At 33.2% G+C, this 18,299-nt stretch overlaps 1 protein-coding gene across 1 annotated transcript in view; it reads right to left on the bottom strand.

Moving 5' to 3' along the window:
- The window catches only part of LOC130897478 (kin of IRRE-like protein 2), a 557,819-nt gene that overhangs the window by 119,442 nt on the left and 420,078 nt on the right, over positions 1-18,299 (bottom strand). Inside the window, exons 4-5 of the mRNA XM_057806357.1 lie at positions 7,909-8,052; positions 811-1,005 (exon numbers count right to left, since the gene is read on the bottom strand). Coding sequence (XP_057662340.1) covers positions 811-1,005; positions 7,909-8,052 — 339 coding nt within the window. The remainder of the gene's footprint in view (positions 1-810; positions 1,006-7,908; positions 8,053-18,299) is intronic.

Below are 18,299 nucleotides of genomic sequence, written 5' to 3' on the forward strand. Positions count from 1 at the left end.
CACGTTGCAATTCTAGGAAGAAATGAGTTTCTGATCTGCTCTGATCTGATCTCATGCCAAGGATTTCTTATTGACCCCATTTTATTTTCCATAAGAGTATTTCAAATGTTTCTTCATCTATTCTCAACTGATTTTTGTATATTTTCTTGTCTAATTCTCTAGCAAAATATTAAGTTTTCCCTTGTTCTATAGAGCCAAAGCCTGGATACTCTTTTCTGTCCATTTGACTCCAAAAGTAAGGTAGCAGTCGCTGTAATTATTGCCAGTGACGCAATTTCTTGTTTACTTCGCCTGCATTGCTACTAATAGAATTTTGATTAACGGCAACCTTAATGCAATTGCAGAAGACTTGCTTAAAGTCAAGCGACGTGCAATATTCATCCTTGCAATATATTGAACTTGCATTAAATTACATACAATTTTTTGCACGTTGTCTTGCATCATGTCAAGCAGCTTTAAAATGTAATCAACTGAATGTTTACTTTTCTATTGATATTTATGCGTATATAGCGAATTTGGAAATACAAGGTGGTACAATTTAATGCTATAGTATTTTATTCTGTTGTTTTGAGAGATTTTACATGTGTTGTTATGGGTCAAATGATCAAACAATCACGCTATTTAAAAACTACAAATTTAAATCTAATTCTTCCCATCAAAACATCTTTTTTCTTCTTTTTACGTTATTATATACATTAATCACTTGATTAAGCATCAAATGAATCACTTTGGAAATTAGTTGGATAAATTATAACTCTTCATAAACGATATTCATAATGGAATGTATTGAGTAAATTGAGTTGAACTTACACATTACATCCAGTCGGACTTCAATGCTGCTCGATTTGGTAGAATAGGATTCGTGAACTGCAACGCATCGTAACATCCTTCCGTGGTTATCCTTCGTAATTGTCAGTTCTAAAACTGAAAGAGCTAGCCAAGTCCTCGGATTATCCAGTTCAGTTGTATTAGTTTGTTTGCGAGTTGGAGTGATTTCCGTTTGATCTGGAACAACAACAAAAATTTGGTATCGATTGCCTCAACTAGAGATATCATGATGAAAATATATTGTTAACTATTCATGAATTGAATTATTAAACTATTCACCCTCAGTAGTAATTAAAACATATTTATCTCCATTTGAATCAAACAGACGTTAGTTCAACTTAATTGTTACATCAACCGTAAATAGAGCGATAGAGAATTTATGTAGCAAGTTTCTTAAAGTGAAAAGCTTTATTTTGAATCTACCAATCTTACTGTTTCTTGATGTTTTGAATTACAAACTCAATTTTATATCTAAACACTTATTCCGCTGTGATATTTGCCCCACAATTTATTTCCAGATCTCCTTTCAAATTCTGAATTTCATTCAAGTTTCCCCTGAAGAAATTACACGATGATGTTAACATTATGGACTGATACTGTGTCTTTTCCATTTTCAATTCAATGGTTAAAGTTAGTGGCATGAAGATTGTAATTGAGCGTCGAAAATAGAGATCTTATCAAAAATTGCATTTATTCTTTTTATTCGTATATTTATTGTACAACGTAATCTCCTACTAGCTCCATAGTCTTTTCCCAGCGATGTTCAATAAGATCCATATCCTATTTATTCCGAGGGGGCTAAATTTGACGAATAGGGTCCATGAGGTAGCAATTCAAACTTCAATTTATCAATTTTTGGCCATTGCAATAACGGATATAAGAGCTGATACAGTGTTTTGATGAAAAAACACTTTTTTCTCAGTCAAATGCAGCTTTTTTTGCTTGATTTTTCCACTCGAACGTTGAAATGAGTTCGCATAATACTTGCAGTTGATAGTTTATTTTTTTCAACATAGTCAATGAAAATCATTCCAAGCGCATCCCAAAAAAACCGATGCAATGGCATTGGAAGTGTCTTTGACTTCTTGGGAGCCGATTCTTTCATTTCAGTCAACTGTTGTGATTGTTTTTTCGTTTAGTTTCCTCCATGGTACTGAAACGATTACATTTCTATGAAAAATCGCCAAACACTCGATGGAAACATCTTCAAGACGCTGCATTGTGAGCAAACGTGGCACCCATCTTCAGCAAAGTTTTCTCATGTCCAAATTTTCAGTTAATATGCGATGTATCGCACTTTTTGAAATACCTACTGTGCCCCGAATCAAGCTCTTATATTCGACGTATAGAATAGTTTTCCAGATTGCTACAGTGAGGTGCAGAAGCTGCTAACTATCTTCGGATCGTCATATTCCACTGCCTGGTGTTTCAACCCTCATAAGGCTAAGAGGGATACAAACGTAATCTCAATCAAAATTTTTATGCTTTTTCTAGCAAAAAAACTTTCTTAGGGTATGGTAATGTTTAGCTCAATCTATTACATACTTTTTCCAAAGATGATAATTTTCTATCTTTTTTCGTTAATTGTTTATGACTAAAATTTTGTTTGAGGTACTTCTCTACCCCATTCAGCCTTATTTTATTTATTGAACTGTATAGACAAATGTCCTGAAGTTTTGGAGGGGGGTATTCCCTTCGTGCATGAAAGCATTGCCTCGGTATTATTTCTTAAATGTGGAGATTTGTTTTTATAGAGTCAGTTGCTCTAACAGAAAGTCTGTTTGTTTATGCTTTGTGTCTACAATTTTTATAACTGCCCCTAAACGACAGGAACCTAACAGATGAAAAACTAATTTATTCTTCATAGAATGACGACCTGGAATATGAAGAATTGTTAGATTTAGAATTATTTAGATGAAGAAAGGGATAATACGATTAGTGGTAACGATGAAGAGGAAGAATTAATTGAAGACGAGGCTCAGTCGAACAGTTTTTCACCAGGTAACCCTTACTATGTATCTAAAGGGGTAACTTGATGGTCAAAGATATATTGGACATCCGAGTAGAAGAAACAAAGAAACAAAGGCCTAGGCACTTTAAAAAAATGGAATTATGATCAAAATTGTGGTTTTTATAAGTAACAAGATAAATATCTTGATGTGAATAAAAAGCTATGGACATTTTGTTTGATTGTAAAGGCCGAGGCATTGTAAAAATAATGGAATTGTGATCATCTGACGAATAAAAAGACTGCAAATATACGATAATGGAAAAAAAATTTCCATAAATGAATAGAAGATAAATTTTTTCCCACAAAAATTCATTTATGTGAGTATTATTTGTCAGTAGCAAAAAAATTATGTGGCTTTTCACAAAACTTTCTAAGTTGTAATTTTCGACTCTCCTGACACAAAAGGTTCGATATCCAACGTTTGTTGTCCGTGATTATTAAAATCGTGGAAATTGTTTCCATATAAGTTCTTGAAAAAAAAATTGTTTCTAGTATCTGTTGGTTATATTCAATTTTTGTTTGGTTGCTGGTGGATTGTGAACCGTTAAAACTTTGAATAATATTTTATGCATACGACAAACTCGAAAAGCGCTAAAACAGAAAAACTGGAAGTAACTTCTTTGTAGTCTGCGATATAATTCGATACATTACGAAATTAAAGGTTACCACGATATTTCGTCGAGCGAAGCATAAAACCAAAGTTTGTACCCCTGGAAGCGAACTTCAGGTCTTAATAAATCGAATTTATGTCTGTGTTTAGTCCAATATGAAAGTAATAAACTGTGAAGAAGATGAGAAACAGTGTTCCAACTTTAGAAAGTGCCATATTCTTACTCCATAGGCAGCGGCAAAATGATGACAAATTAGAGACGTGAGCGACAGAGATGGATTAAGAAAAATACAGCGAGTTTTTGATGTTTTAAGAAACAATTTTTCATTAGATCTACGACAGTCATAAATTACTATCATTATATTCAGACGTTTCGATTTGGAAGAACATTAAACAACGACCGTAAGTGAATTTTACAACCGTAGAAAATTTTCATTGGAAAAGTATGAGTACGTCACCTCAAATTTTCACATAAAATAGTTGAAATTCTGATAAATTTTTCACGATTTTTAACTTGAAATTGTTTTCTTTATAAATAACAAGAAAAATCTTTTTGTTATTATTCTTATGAGAAGCGACATCGCCGTTAGATGAATATCTTCGATGTGAATAGAAAGCTTTGGACATTTTGTTTGAATACCTCTCACAAAAATATTGATAACATTAAACAGTTAAGACATTATTTAATGATTTTTTTCCTTCCATTGCCTTATCTGTTGCGACCTTGGCTATTAACAAGGATAATCTAATCTTGTTCACTGCGATTCTAAACAGATTAACAGATGACACTCCAAGCCACTGGCGTAGGTAGTGCAATCATAAATGCAGTTTTCTCTCTAGTCCCCTTTCACTATCCACCTTACTTTGGACAATCCACTGCAAAATACGGTATTTATTATTTCTTAGCATGTGCCCAAAATACTCCAGATACGTTTTTTTACGGTGTTTTTTTTCCTTCTGTTTACCTACTCTCTGCCTGAGTTCTCTGTTGGTGATCCGTCTAGGATATTTTAAAAATGAGATTTGTGTGCAGGGGCGTTGTCATGCAAAAACAAAACACCTTTGGATAGCTTTCCGCGTCTTTTCTCTAATTTTCTTACGTAATAATGTCGAATAGTGATCTCCAGCTATTGTTCTACCCTTATCCAAAAAATCAATCATGATTACTCCATGGTAATCCCAAGAAACTGAAGCAAGATCTTTTCCTGCAGATTTTTAAACACGAAACTTCTTAGGTCTTGGGGAACCAGAGTGTCGCCATTCCATCGATTGTTGCTTTGTTTCTGGATCGTAAAAATGTACCCAAGTGTCATCCATAGTAACAATTAGGCTTAAGAAGTCTACATCATTTTCAAATCGAACGAGATGCTTCTACCCTTGCACATTTTTGGTCAACATTCAAATATTTGGGGATCCATTTTGCAGAACTTTTTCTCATGTCCAAATTGATATAATGAACGCGTTCGTATGAAATATTCAGTGCTTCAGATATTCGTTTTAGCCCAATTCGACGGTCTGATGAAATCATGTCATGAACTGCATCGATATTTTCGGACTGACACAGAAACTGGCCTTCCAGATCGATCATCAACTTCAATGGAAAATTTACTTCTTTTGAAGCTTGCAGTCCAATTTTCCATGGTCACATACCAAGGAGATTGATCCCCATAACCCTTTCAGATACAGATTCTTGATGATGGCTCGAAACTCTTTACACTTACACTTCTAATAAGTTATTGTTCGTCGCTATGGTAACTAAATATTTTGTTTATCCATGGAACTGGTCTAGGCTAACTAGATATCAATACATTCTCGTATCTACTTTAGTCTCGGTTGTGGTCCAAGCCTTCACACCATAGAACAGAAAATATGTAGAACTTGAATAGTCTTTAATTAATTAATAATTAATATAGTTTCTTCATGTTGTTAAGCGCAATTCAGGCTCTTTCTATCCGTAATCATGTTTCTGATGCTTGGTGCAATTTCGAGTTATTGCGGTTCTGAGATTCGTTTTCTTGATCTATGTCTCGATCGTTTATCAATAGACGCACTGGACAATGCTGAGTTTTGATGATAATTATAAGTTTTGCTTTTGATTTATTCAAAGAGAATCTATGATTCTCGGCATACTTCTTCGTTTATTTTGATCCCATCTGTCAGTACTTTTCTAAATATTTCTTCGAATTAAATGTTGAATGAAATAGGTGACAGAATGCAACCTTGTTGCACTCCCTTATTGACAGCAATCTCTGTTGTTGTTGTTGTTGGAAATCACTGATTTCATTTGAAAAAAATTATATACAGGGTGCAATAGTCGACACGAATGTCTAAATTAATGTTTCTAAAGCTGGTTCTGTAATTTCTAAGTTTAGCTAGTACCAGTCGAATGCTTGATAGTAAAGCTGTGTAAATACTATAGCCAATTGAAATTTGTGGGTAAATTAACAAATCACCCTGTTAATTAGTAAAAAAGAGTTGTTGATACTTTTCAGTAGCCTGATGGTACGATGACAAGAATAGTAGTATTTTGTTTCTTTTCATTTAGTTGTACTTTTTGACACGACTCTGAATGAATTTCCGTTAAAACAAAAGAACATTAATAATAGTTAATCCTTAAGAAAAATGGCCAAGCCAAATTGCTTAATTAAGGTTCCCCAAATTTCGGTTACTTCCATGTTCTTAAAAGTGTCTACCCGTAATCCCAACAAGCAGGATTATTTTTTAACCGCATTACGATTATGTAAAATTTAGTGAGATTAATAAAAGTCTGTGCACAGGAGTCATCTTTATGGATTAGTTGGAAAAGCGTTTTAGAAAATATCAGACGGCGGTGCTAAATTTTAGTTATAGACCTCAAGAAAAACTTTATTAAAGTTTGATAAGTAATATGGATAACAATAGAGTGTTTGAGAAGTATATTATTGAAGTAAAATTTATGCACAAACATCATATTCCAAATTTTACATGAATATTTGTATTTAATGAAGTGGATTCGGATTAGGAGTTATCCTTTCCTGTAATCTTTGACAAAAATCCACTCTATCCGGTAGATCGTCTGGCAAGAACACTTGGACTTTTCAGTAATGATAAGGATCAAGATCCTTGTTTGTCTTGTCACATTCCCGACGCTGTTGGGTTTTGATCAACTAAATTTAAAATCATTTTTTATTTATTAATGTTTCTTGACCTACCACAATTTATTTTTTTAGGTCTAACATTTCCAGTTTTTCGACAACGTCGTTCAATGGCTGTAAATGTGTTTTTACTTCTTCGAATAATCTTTTTTGCATAACGCGTAACAGCTGTACCAGAACTACAATACATGATCTTCAAATTGTTATTTCCTTTTAAACTAAGGTCTCAAATAACTCAGTGCCTTTACGTATTTAACTTTGAAAAAGAATATCCTTTATTCATTAGACTGGACACGTCACAAGAAAGGGAAGCCCTCGGTTGCATTTTTTTTTAAATTCATCCGTTTTAACGATTTACAAAATGCTTACTAATTAATAATAATTGATACCTTTATTAATAGTTCATACCAGTATCGGATATTACTTCATAATTTTCAAATCAGAATATTCCGAAAACGGTACACAATATCAAGTTTTATCACGAGTAACTTTGAGGTGTGAAATTATATGATGTGAGAAATGTCTACAATTTTTTTCTTTAACGCCCCATATCTTGAATCCGGATAATGTTATAAGAAATTTTTACTGATCAAACCCCAAATATTTTTCAGTTTTCTATCGTATCCTAGGGACGAGATCACCTTTTTGAAACACCCTGTATGTATATCAGTTGATTTGATTCATATTGATCTTAGTTTATGCAACGATGATTGAAACTGAATTAAAATTAACTTTAAACTAAACTTTCTTGATTATTATCTTTTGTTTCATGTAGTAAATTGAGGATAATCATAAAATAATTAGAAATTCCCTGTATGGATAGTTTTTGTCATACAAATCTGGAAAGATCCTTAAATTATCATTAGTATTACATCGTCTAAAGGACATTACTGATTTCCAGACATCGTTTTTCTTATTTTTTTATATCTGTTATAAAAATAGAACATCACGGTGGAAAGATGTTGTAAAACAAACAATGCTACCAATACAGACTAACCTAACATATTCTGTGCTCATAACCTCACAAAATTAAGGTATTAAACTAGAAAGTTGGAATTTGTCGAACTCTCAGTTTATTTAAATGTACTGTTAATTTTTTAATTAATTTATTAGTTAATAGTAATTTCTAATTTTCGTTTCATAAACCATCCTTAAAAATATGTTTTTGTGTCGTTTACTCAATTGCGTTAAAAATTATCAGTCCTCGTCATTTCCTTGCAGGGATATTATCATAATCAAACATTATTGTTAAATGATATTTCTAGTAATTAATTATTTCTTTAAACGATTATCAATTTACTAATGATGGGCAATTTCAAACTTACCCAAAAACCACTTGAGCACCGGAGGCGGGTTGCCATAGTGAGATACACACTTTATAACCGCTACTTCTCCGTGAAGGCTGGTGAGGTTATGCCCGGGCAACACTTGGGTACCATTGTATTCTATGCGAGGTCTCTGGGGAGGCACTGAAACGAAAACAGATAATTAGTTACTGGTAGAGGTTTGCTACTGGACTTTCCAGACGATATATTTTCGGATTAAGGGACTGAAACAACATTTTCATTATAAAGTCAGGGCGGTATCAATAAATTTTCCGTTCCGTATTTCACTGCATGAGATAGTATTGTCAATATCCACAAAAAATTTCCATGGATATTAATTGTTGATTGAGGGATAAGTGTTAACCTGATATTATGGTGATAAATTCAATTAATGTTGATACCAGTAATTACATTCAGTATGTCCTATATCCTTATATACCAGAAGAAGTAGTTTGATATGTCTCCGGATAATTACTATAACTGTTTGAATGAGATCATCTATATACCGTTCAGTATTTGCATAGATGAATGATTTGAGAAACGGTTGAAAATTTTTATGTACATAATTATGTTCACAAAATAGTATACAAGTCTTTCTAATTTTTTAGCTGTGTAAATTTACTTGACATTTGTTATCATGTTTATCAAAGTTATCAGTTGATTATTTACAATCAGCCATCTTCCAATTTGGTGATAACGACAAGTATCTGAATGTCAGTTAACCGAGAAGGCATCAAGTACACTTTTACTTCACCTGAACTTAAATTAATTATTGAATTATTTGTCACTGACAATGGAAGTAGCATTGGGTGGGAATTTTGATTTGATCAGGAAAAATTTGAGTAAACACTTCGTCAGTGAACGGAAATGTACAAAAAATTCTCAGTTGAAACATGATAAAATCAATTTCATCAATATCCACGAGGTAACCTTTGTGAAGAGATAAGTAAATGACTTATTTTCTTTTCTCAAACATTAGGGCTGTCTGAATTTTGATTGTGTTTATCCATGATCCTCTACGTGGGATATCTAACATGGTTTCGTTTTCCAGTCCTGAATTCATCTTTCTCTCTTTCTCTTTTAGGTCTTCCAGCACCTTTGTCTACCATCTTTTCTTTGCTCTTCATTTTTTTTTGTTCTTCCCTGTTCTATGTCTATTCATTTATTTCGCTTATTTTCGCTTCTCCAAATAGATTCCTCATTTCATTCTCCTCAGTTATGATTCTATCTCCTTTCCCTAGTATCCTTCTTTCCCATTTATCCAGCTTCGATTCTTCTGATTTATTAAGAATCAGAAACTTTTCGCCTCCGTAGCTCATGGTTTCAACATTGTTTTGTATAGATACAGCTTGTCCTTTCTGGAGATTATATTGGATATTATCATCGCATTCAGCGCTTCTCCTCGTCATCTTCCTTTCCAGATTTCCTCCCTCTCCACCATCGTCCTGGATTACCACCCTCATTGCTCTTTTCCTTTGTGGTGTTGTAATTATCATGAACTTCGGTTTATCTTCATCGACTCGTAGATTCACTGTCTCTGCCGTTTCTATGAAGGCTCTGCAGGTTCCCTCAAGCTCATTAAAAGGATTATTACATCGTCTGCGTATACCAGTAGTTGCGTTGTCGAATTCACGTACTATCCATTCTAATACTATATTGAACATGCTTTGTTGAGTGAGGTTAAATTAGAAGAAAGGAATCAAATGATTGTTGGAGTAATAATTAGACGACACAAACAAAAAATATGATCTGATAGAGCTTCGTTACATCATATAGCTGTTCCGGAAGACTAATGACGAAGTGCTAATGGAAATAAGTTTATGGACAACATTAAAAACATACAAATGGAAATATGGATGCAACTGTAGTTCTAGTTCCACTCAAGACAGTCAAAGGGTTATGCGTCATAATTTGAATATCAACTTACTTAACTTCGTTCAATGAAACATCACGTGGTTGCGCTCAAAAATGACATAATATTAGTCGTGTTTCGAACCGCAGTTACTCAAATTTGTGACGACAAAAATCTCTAAGTAAAATTGATGATTTGATATTTATCACTATTTTTCGGGAACGGCGATGTATAAAATCATATTTTCGATATTAAATTGAATTGATATTACTACTTTATATATATTTTGGATAAAAATTCGATCAAACTTATTTTTATATAATGCTAGATGGAGTTTATTCCATTCAACAACAATGCGATTTGTTTTCCTCTCAAATAATTTCTTACAAATACTTGGAATTAATATATCTGAAAATGTGATCCTCACAAAAAGTTTTATTGAAAGGAAGTCAAAACTTAAACCTCTTCCAAGTCATATGATAGGAAGACTGCTTTGTAAACATGGATGATTTATTCTTCCCTGTCCTTTGTATAACTTTTCCACAAGTTTTAAAAGTGGACGTCCAAATTTCATGGAATGTTCTATACAGTGAAATTATTTAATACAAAAATAATTTGAAACAACAGATTGAATATTTTCTAGTTGAAGATATTTACATATACAATTAGAAGAATTGGATGTGAACAAGCGATGAGAATGGACGAATAGATGGAAGGATAATATATGATAGAAATTTTGATGTAGCAGTGAAGATTGAACAGCATTTAAAGAAATTATGTACACTATCAATAAGTTGGCCTTTATATATCAAGTTTCATAGCAGACCATAGGCTGGATGCTCAGGAAAAGGATAGGATTTTATTTACTATTTGCTATTGGTTATCTAGAAGTTCCAACATTTCGTCGAAATCATTCTTCGTTACCTTCAGCAATCTTGTTTATCTCTTCTCTGACTGTTTTTATATTGAGTTCCAGGTTTAGATTCTTATTAGAGACATACCATGGGGTGTTACCTATATTCCTTCGTATTCGTTTTTGGACTCTTTGCATTCTAGGATAGTTATTTTCACTAGTATAGCCCCATAAATGTAAACCAGTCCATAATGTAGTATTTGGTGAGTTACAGAATAATAGAAAAGGCACTGGAGGAAAAAGTATATAGGACCTCAACCAATTATTGGGACAACCTACAGGGACTGAGACACTCAAAGACTTCTAACCATAAGGACAATCTAACAGATCTAGCAGAAGTCCTTGTGGGATACTGTCGCCTTAACAAACGTTTGAAAACGCTAGACTTAGCAGATAATGCGGCGTGCAGATTTTGATGCATGGAGAACAAAGTATTTATTATTGTCAAATTTTGTCAACTGTCAAATAATTTATCTAATCAATCTAATTTTTAAAAGAAGAATGTTTAACGCGTTGAGTTTCGGCAAATAAACATTCTCCATAGCCCGGAATGGTACTATGGTCTCTTCGAATTTTTTTTCAAATTTGCTCTACGGTGCAAGGGAATGTATTTAAATGTGTTTTACAGTTTGGTTGGACTGTCCTGGATTGATAACTTGGACTTGGAAGAGATTCGATCAAATTGAGTCGTATCACACGTACTCCAGAAAAGAGATGCGACTCAATAAGGGTATAAAATACTATTGAGGAGGTGGCTAAGTTCAGTTCTTTGGAAACTGATCTCAGCGCAAATCAGAAAGAGTTCAGTTCTTTGGAAACTGGTCTCAGCGCAAAGCAGAAGGAGTTCGGTTCTTTGGAAACTGGTCTCAGCGCAAAGCAGAAGGAGTTCAGAATTCAGAAGAATTAATTTTCTAGATACGGCGGCAATATGTAACTCCAAGTTCAAGGAATTGTCCACAAGCCCTAAGAATTTTACAGATTAAATGACGTCAATGGTGGTGTTATTCAATAAAAAAGGCCGCAACGTATTTTTATACGATAAAATTTCAGTTTCAGAAACATTGAGGCAGAGAAGATTGGGATCGTACCATGATTTAAGGGTGATTAGGTCACTAGATATGGTCCTATGAAGTGCCGTGAGATCAAGGTTGCACCAACTTGTATCGTCTGCAAATAGACTTATTATACTACTGATGTCTAGATAGGCTTTTATGAACGGAAGAAACAAAATAGGGCCTATTACTGAGCCTTTAGGTACTTCACATTCTATTGGCTTGCAAGAAGACATCGTTGTATCAACTCTTACAAGCTGACTTTTGTTGGTAAGGTATAACTTAAACCCCTGAAATCATAGTACTGCAATTTGTTAATCAAAATATTATGATTAACACAATCGAAAGCCTTAGAAAAATCATTTTCTATTCGAATTTTTTTATAAGAATGAAATAATCAGAATGAAATAAAAAAAAGCTCAAAAAGTAACACAACAATAAAATCCATCCATTTTTCATTTAGTGATGGACATTTACAATGAATAATTCCAAACAAATCGATTTAGTTCCGAATACAGGGCGATTTAGAAAGTAAGTAGCGATTGTTAGCCTCTTATCAAGATGGCTGCTATATTTCAATCAAATTTGATTTCATTATTCAATGAAAGACATATTAAACTCCTTTCTCATCAAAGCATTCAACTTCGTAGTACCGTAGACTGCGAATGGTTCTGATTTGATTATTGTATCCGTTAAATAATTTGTTCTCATTTCAGTATTCTAAGTAATAATTCTTGGGATTATCAGTTCATTTAAAAAATTAACCTGAAACATTCTTTTCTATGAAAAAATAATTAAACTTTCGAAGAAGCCTTACAAGGTACAAAGAATAAAGTAAATATTGTTCTACGGAGAAGCAAACAACAATTTAATTCTTATTCTGCTGAAACTTCAGCAGATTTATTAATTAAGTTCAAGAAAAGCTCCGTCGGTATCGGTACTTAAAACCTTTAGACTTGTATATAATACGTAAACTTCGCAAAGAAACTTAAGATTAGACGAGGTACAATGTTCGTGTTATACATGGAGCAGCGAGTGGAAAATTAAAAATGTTCTAGAAAAATGAAGAAAAAAGTTCGCGCGTGTTGGAAATTTTTACTTGAGACCGATTAGAATACTTGAAAGAGATTTGAAAAATGTTTTTTATTAAATTTCTCTACATGAAAAAATACACGATATTCTCCCGTATTTTAGGATATTCTCAAGAATCTTACGACATATGAATTATTACATGAAAAATATCAACTACAGCAGGTGCAACATCCCTGACTGTTCAAATCTACTTATCTCTGTGGTAATTTTATCTTTTAATTCCTGAATATTGGCAGGTTTTATTCCATAAACGATGTTTTCTAAGTGACTCCACAGGAAATAGTCTAAAGGATTCATGTCGGGTGATCGCGGGGGCCATTCGATAAACCACGCTTTCCAGTCTATCTTCTAGGAAACACATTATTTGGGCAATGCCTCACCACACCTAACCATCTTGTTGTAGCTCAATATTGTTGTTTGGTTCAAAAAATTTCTAATAATGAAGTTTTGTTTGAACTTAATTAAAAATATTACCTTGGATTTGGAAATATCCGAACCAACTCAAGTTTAAATCTAAATACGCCCTGATTATTTAAGTTACCCTCAATGAAAAAAGGACCAATCATTTTGTTGCTTATTATTCCAGCCCATAAATTCAGTTTCTCGAGATATCGGGTGTGGGATTCACGCATCAAACGAGGATTGTTACGTGACCAGTATCTAAGTTTATACCAATTTACGTTTCCATTAATACAAAAAGCGGCCTCATCGCAAAACATAACTCTACTTGAAAAATTTGGATACTTTTTATTGTAACAATTTTCCATCATTTGATCTGCAAACTCGTCACCTCTATTAAAATCGTCTGACAACTATGAACCAACGTTCCTTTGTTTGGACTAATTTACCAAAAGTAGATTTGGTTATGGGATTTCTGTTAGGATATAAATTATTAAAGATATTACACGTTTATTATTGACTTCTACGCCTATCACTATTCGTTCTTTTTCAGATAAATGATCCATTCTGACTAAACGTCACCAAAGCGCCGGTTTCTTTACGTTCTAATGAAGTGCCAAGTAATTATTAGCCACATAACTTTAGTAGGAACTTTTAATTGTCGTATAAACGCTTACCGTTTCTTCACCCTAGTTGTTTCAAATCTAAACTGATTTAAAAAAATTTGTCACTTTATTATGTACTCAACAAATAGTCAAGTGTTGGTAATACCACGTGTTTTGTTAAGGTTAATGTTGAAGTAGTCGCTACTTGGAGAAAGTTGTATTGGTCTGAAAATTATAGTTTATATTGAAAATAATTGATAGGAAAGGAAAAAGAAAACGGTGATTGTAATTGTAATGATCAATTTAATAATGAACTGATTAAGCTCGTTCTTCTGAAGTTTGCTGTATTTCCTCAATCAATTCCTCGTCAAACAAATCTTCGAAATTTTGGAAAGCATCCATATCGAATATTTAATTATTGGTATGACGAATACTTCCAAAAATGAACTGATCAAATGTACGTATAATAAACAAAAAAACCACTTTGGATATACAATATTTTAGATTAAGTTTGTATTAAATTATTTAATTGACAGTTGTGACTACCTAATAACTTATTTGGCAAATAGCTCGAGGTATTCGGAGGTTTAGAAGCTGAAGAAGTGAAGAAACCTGGCCAAAATGTATTATTTTAACTGCGGTGGAGATATCCGAGATAACTCCGAAAGCATGGCCTTTAGGTATAGGGAACCATTCGAAAAAACGAAGTTTATTATTTTTCCAGGAAAAGGAAAGATCTGACAACAATGATTTAGACGTTTCCTTCCCCTTAATATAAACCACAAAGTAATTAGAGCATAATAGGGAAACTTTTCACTAATTATTTCCTTTGGGCAACTTGGGACGACTGACTCATATCCCAGAAATGAAATTGATTCGCTTAATTTCCCTTCCAAATCTATTAATTACCCTTTCTATTCATACATCAATATATCCGAATGAATATGTAACGATTTCAATCTCACTAATGGATGTTTGGACCCACCGACCTCTGAATAATATCACTTAATGTTTTATGGATGTTCAAAGTACGAAATAATACCAACTGCACGTATAGTTCAGTTTTTGCATAAACTGTTAGGATACATTAACGAAATTTAATAATATCTTCTAGCAATTTTACAATTTCTATCTGAAACCTAAGTAGATTGCACAACGTCTGTTTGCATGGAACCGTATATCATTATCAGCCATAAAACATAGGCGTAGCATATGTTTTTTTTTTCATTTAATTTGGAGAAACGAGAAACTAGCGTATTTTTTACCATCAGCAATGCGTAGAAAGATCAGTACCAACAATGAATATAGATCAGCTATGAGTTTGCAATATTTGCATCATTCTCACTCCGACTCATAATGAGTTTAACAGCTCTTAATTTGGTGACTATAGTAGACTATTGATTCTGTAGCTTCACTCATTTTTTTTACCAATAATATATTTTCAAATGTATCTAATATCCACATAATTCTACCCTCAAAAACACCTTTCTACCCATTAAGCATTAATTGATCTGAATAGTATCTTGATATTTTGTTATCTAACAGGCTACGATTTTTTCTACTCTCAAAAGCAATTTTCGTTTACTCCGACTTAAGAAAATCCTATTTCAAATATCTGGTTTGGATAAATATCACATTATATACCCGCAAAATTTCTATTATTCACCCTTCAACTCAATGAGTTCAAATGTTTTCATTGTAGTGGCCATAGTAGACTATTTAACAATGCTACAACCTTTTTGATACACGAGGGTTGCTACTTATGTTTTGAGATAGAAACAATACAATTTTGTTTGCATTTGAACCAATTATTGAAGCATTTTTTCCATTCCGATTGAGGTACCTCCAAAACATGTGATTTGAATGCATCAATCGCTTCTTCATGTGTAGAAAATAGTTGACCTTGCAATTTATTTTTGATCTGCAGGAATAAAAACATATCATTGGTTTTCAAACTGGTAATATGTTGATGGAACCTATAAATTTGATGTTTTCACTGTTTAAAAACCTTTTTGTTTGAACTCATGAGTGAGAGCTGGCATTCTCGTGATGGAGAATTATTCGTATTCTGCGATTGGTTTCCCTGATTTTTTCGAATACCTCTGGTAAACAAATGCTGGTGTACCATTCAGAATTAACCGTTCCACGTTGTTCTAATGAATCGGTGACGACATGTCACCAGTTATCAAAAAAACAGGCAGCCTCGTGTGCAAAGAACTTTTGTTAGATTTGGCTCATCTTGATAGATGTGGTTTGAAGCACTGCGATTGAGTTTTTTCGGCAAATTTCTTATTTCTTTGCGTATTTGAACCAATTGACAGGACTTTTTTTGAGCGATTTTCAAACTCGGCGGTATCCAACGCGAACAAATCTTTTTGCCACCCAAATGTTCATACCATATTGAATGTATGTTAGTTGAACCGATGCCCAGATAAGCGGCAACGATTCCAAAAACACGTGGATTGAACCAACACACTGCTGTTGGTTCAATTCACGTCGAAAGTCAGAGAAAATTACATTTTTTACCAAAATGAATGTTAGCAGTAAATCTCAAATGTTAGTTCACCATTGAAATTGTGGAATTTCATGACGACATCTTCTTCATCGTATGTTAGGACTTGGTCCTATGTTTTCATCAATGGTTACCTAGCTGGAGCTGGGATGATGAAGACCAGGTTTCATACCATCTTGTAGGTGCAATCTTTGCCAACTTGGCATATTCACATCAATGTTGCCATATCTCAAAATTTAATTAGCAGCCCTGATATTATAATATGTGTTCGAGATCTCTCTCCAGCTTTTTGCTTTGATTTCACAACTTTATTGATGATCAGATATTCAAAATGTCCTTTATCTCCTTTTTGGTAAAGGCCTCTTGACACAATGCAATATAATGTGCAAGAAATTGCATGCAAGTCTCTGTAAACAGTAAAAGTAAACAAATTCCTAACCTCAAATTTTTACATATTTTGTACATGGTTTAACAATGAAATGTTGCGTCTTGTATTGCATCATGTCAAGCGGCTTCAACAAACAAGTTTTTAGTGAAATTTTTAGTATAACATAGCGTCATGTGCCGTGAGTGTAATAATTCTATTCCTAATATCGTCAAAATTGTTATTTCTCAATTATTAGATCATTTTTCAAAATATAATGAGAATGAGCTTCATTTATCGATCTTTTAATAATTCCATTGTTTGCAAATTGCTGAACAATCAAAATTTCAAATATATGTATCGGGTAGGTTAAAGTACACGCGACCTTTCGTGCTTTTATCGAGCCTACTCCCCCAAGTTTCATTTAAATTGCTATTGTCCTTTTCAACTTTCACAAACTGACACGTTTAATAACTGATTTCAGTTTATTGAGTGAAACTTTTTGCAATACTGAAGAATTTCCAGCATTTAAATTGTCATTTTGTTTGAAAATTATTTCTTAAGAATAATGTACAGCGTGAGTAAACTGCTGACCAAAATAATTTGGAAAAAGTAATGAACAAAATAGGAAACAACAAAGTTTCAGAAAAAAATAGATCAACAAACGATTGAAAACTTCATTGAATATCAAAAACCCCCGTTGCATTTTTTGTCGATCTTAAAAAAGCATTAGATAGAGTCCTTGATATAATTCGGAGATAATGGTACTTATGATTCGTATAAAATCAGCCGTTTGTCCATTAGAATGATATCTTTGTTTTACCAAAGCAAAATGTATTATATTTGGAACTGAGTGATCGAATCTATAAACTGAATTGGAAGACGCAGAAATTGATTTTTCCCAATAAAGCAAAAGTGCCTGCCTCAAGGAGATATTGATGACTAAGTTAGTGATTCACGTTTGTCTTAACAAGGAGAAAAATTTTTGAGGTCTACATTGGAAGAAATAACTTTCGGGATAACGATGGAAAGTTAATTTCTTACACACTATTACGATTTGATATGTTCTAACATTGGGGAGCTATTAATATTTTGGAGAAATTATACAAATAGAAAATGACATTCATTCGTCGATGGTTCAGGAACAAATTTAAATTCTGCTAATTAGAAGACAAATTTCAAGTTAAATAACATTGATAATGATTCATTATATTGGCCAAAAGTTTTTTCTGTAAAGATATTTGTAAATTGGTTTCGTGAATTTGTGCATTTTTCCTATGCCGTTTATAAGGCCTTATATATGAATAAGTATTTAGAATTAATTATTTCACAGGATCCTAGACTGATAGGTAAAGAGACATTATTTAATTTGGTTCCTATCATATCTTCTGCGTGGCATTTCATTTGAAGAACTAGGAATATTGTTGTTATTGCTGTCAACTTGATTTTCATTATCAAATGTTTGAAGTGTTTCAGCTTCTTCCGGATTTTGGTCTCTTTCTGCAGATTTCTTGCTAGCTTCGTCCTCCACTGAAGTGTACGTTCTCAGGATCCGTGCTTGAGCGTTGAAACACATGTTTTTCTATGACCCGCACGACTGCG

Source organism: Diorhabda carinulata, chromosome 8, assembly GCF_026250575.1.
Source record: "Diorhabda carinulata isolate Delta chromosome 8, icDioCari1.1, whole genome shotgun sequence".
NCBI lineage: Eukaryota > Metazoa > Arthropoda > Insecta > Coleoptera > Chrysomelidae > Diorhabda > Diorhabda carinulata.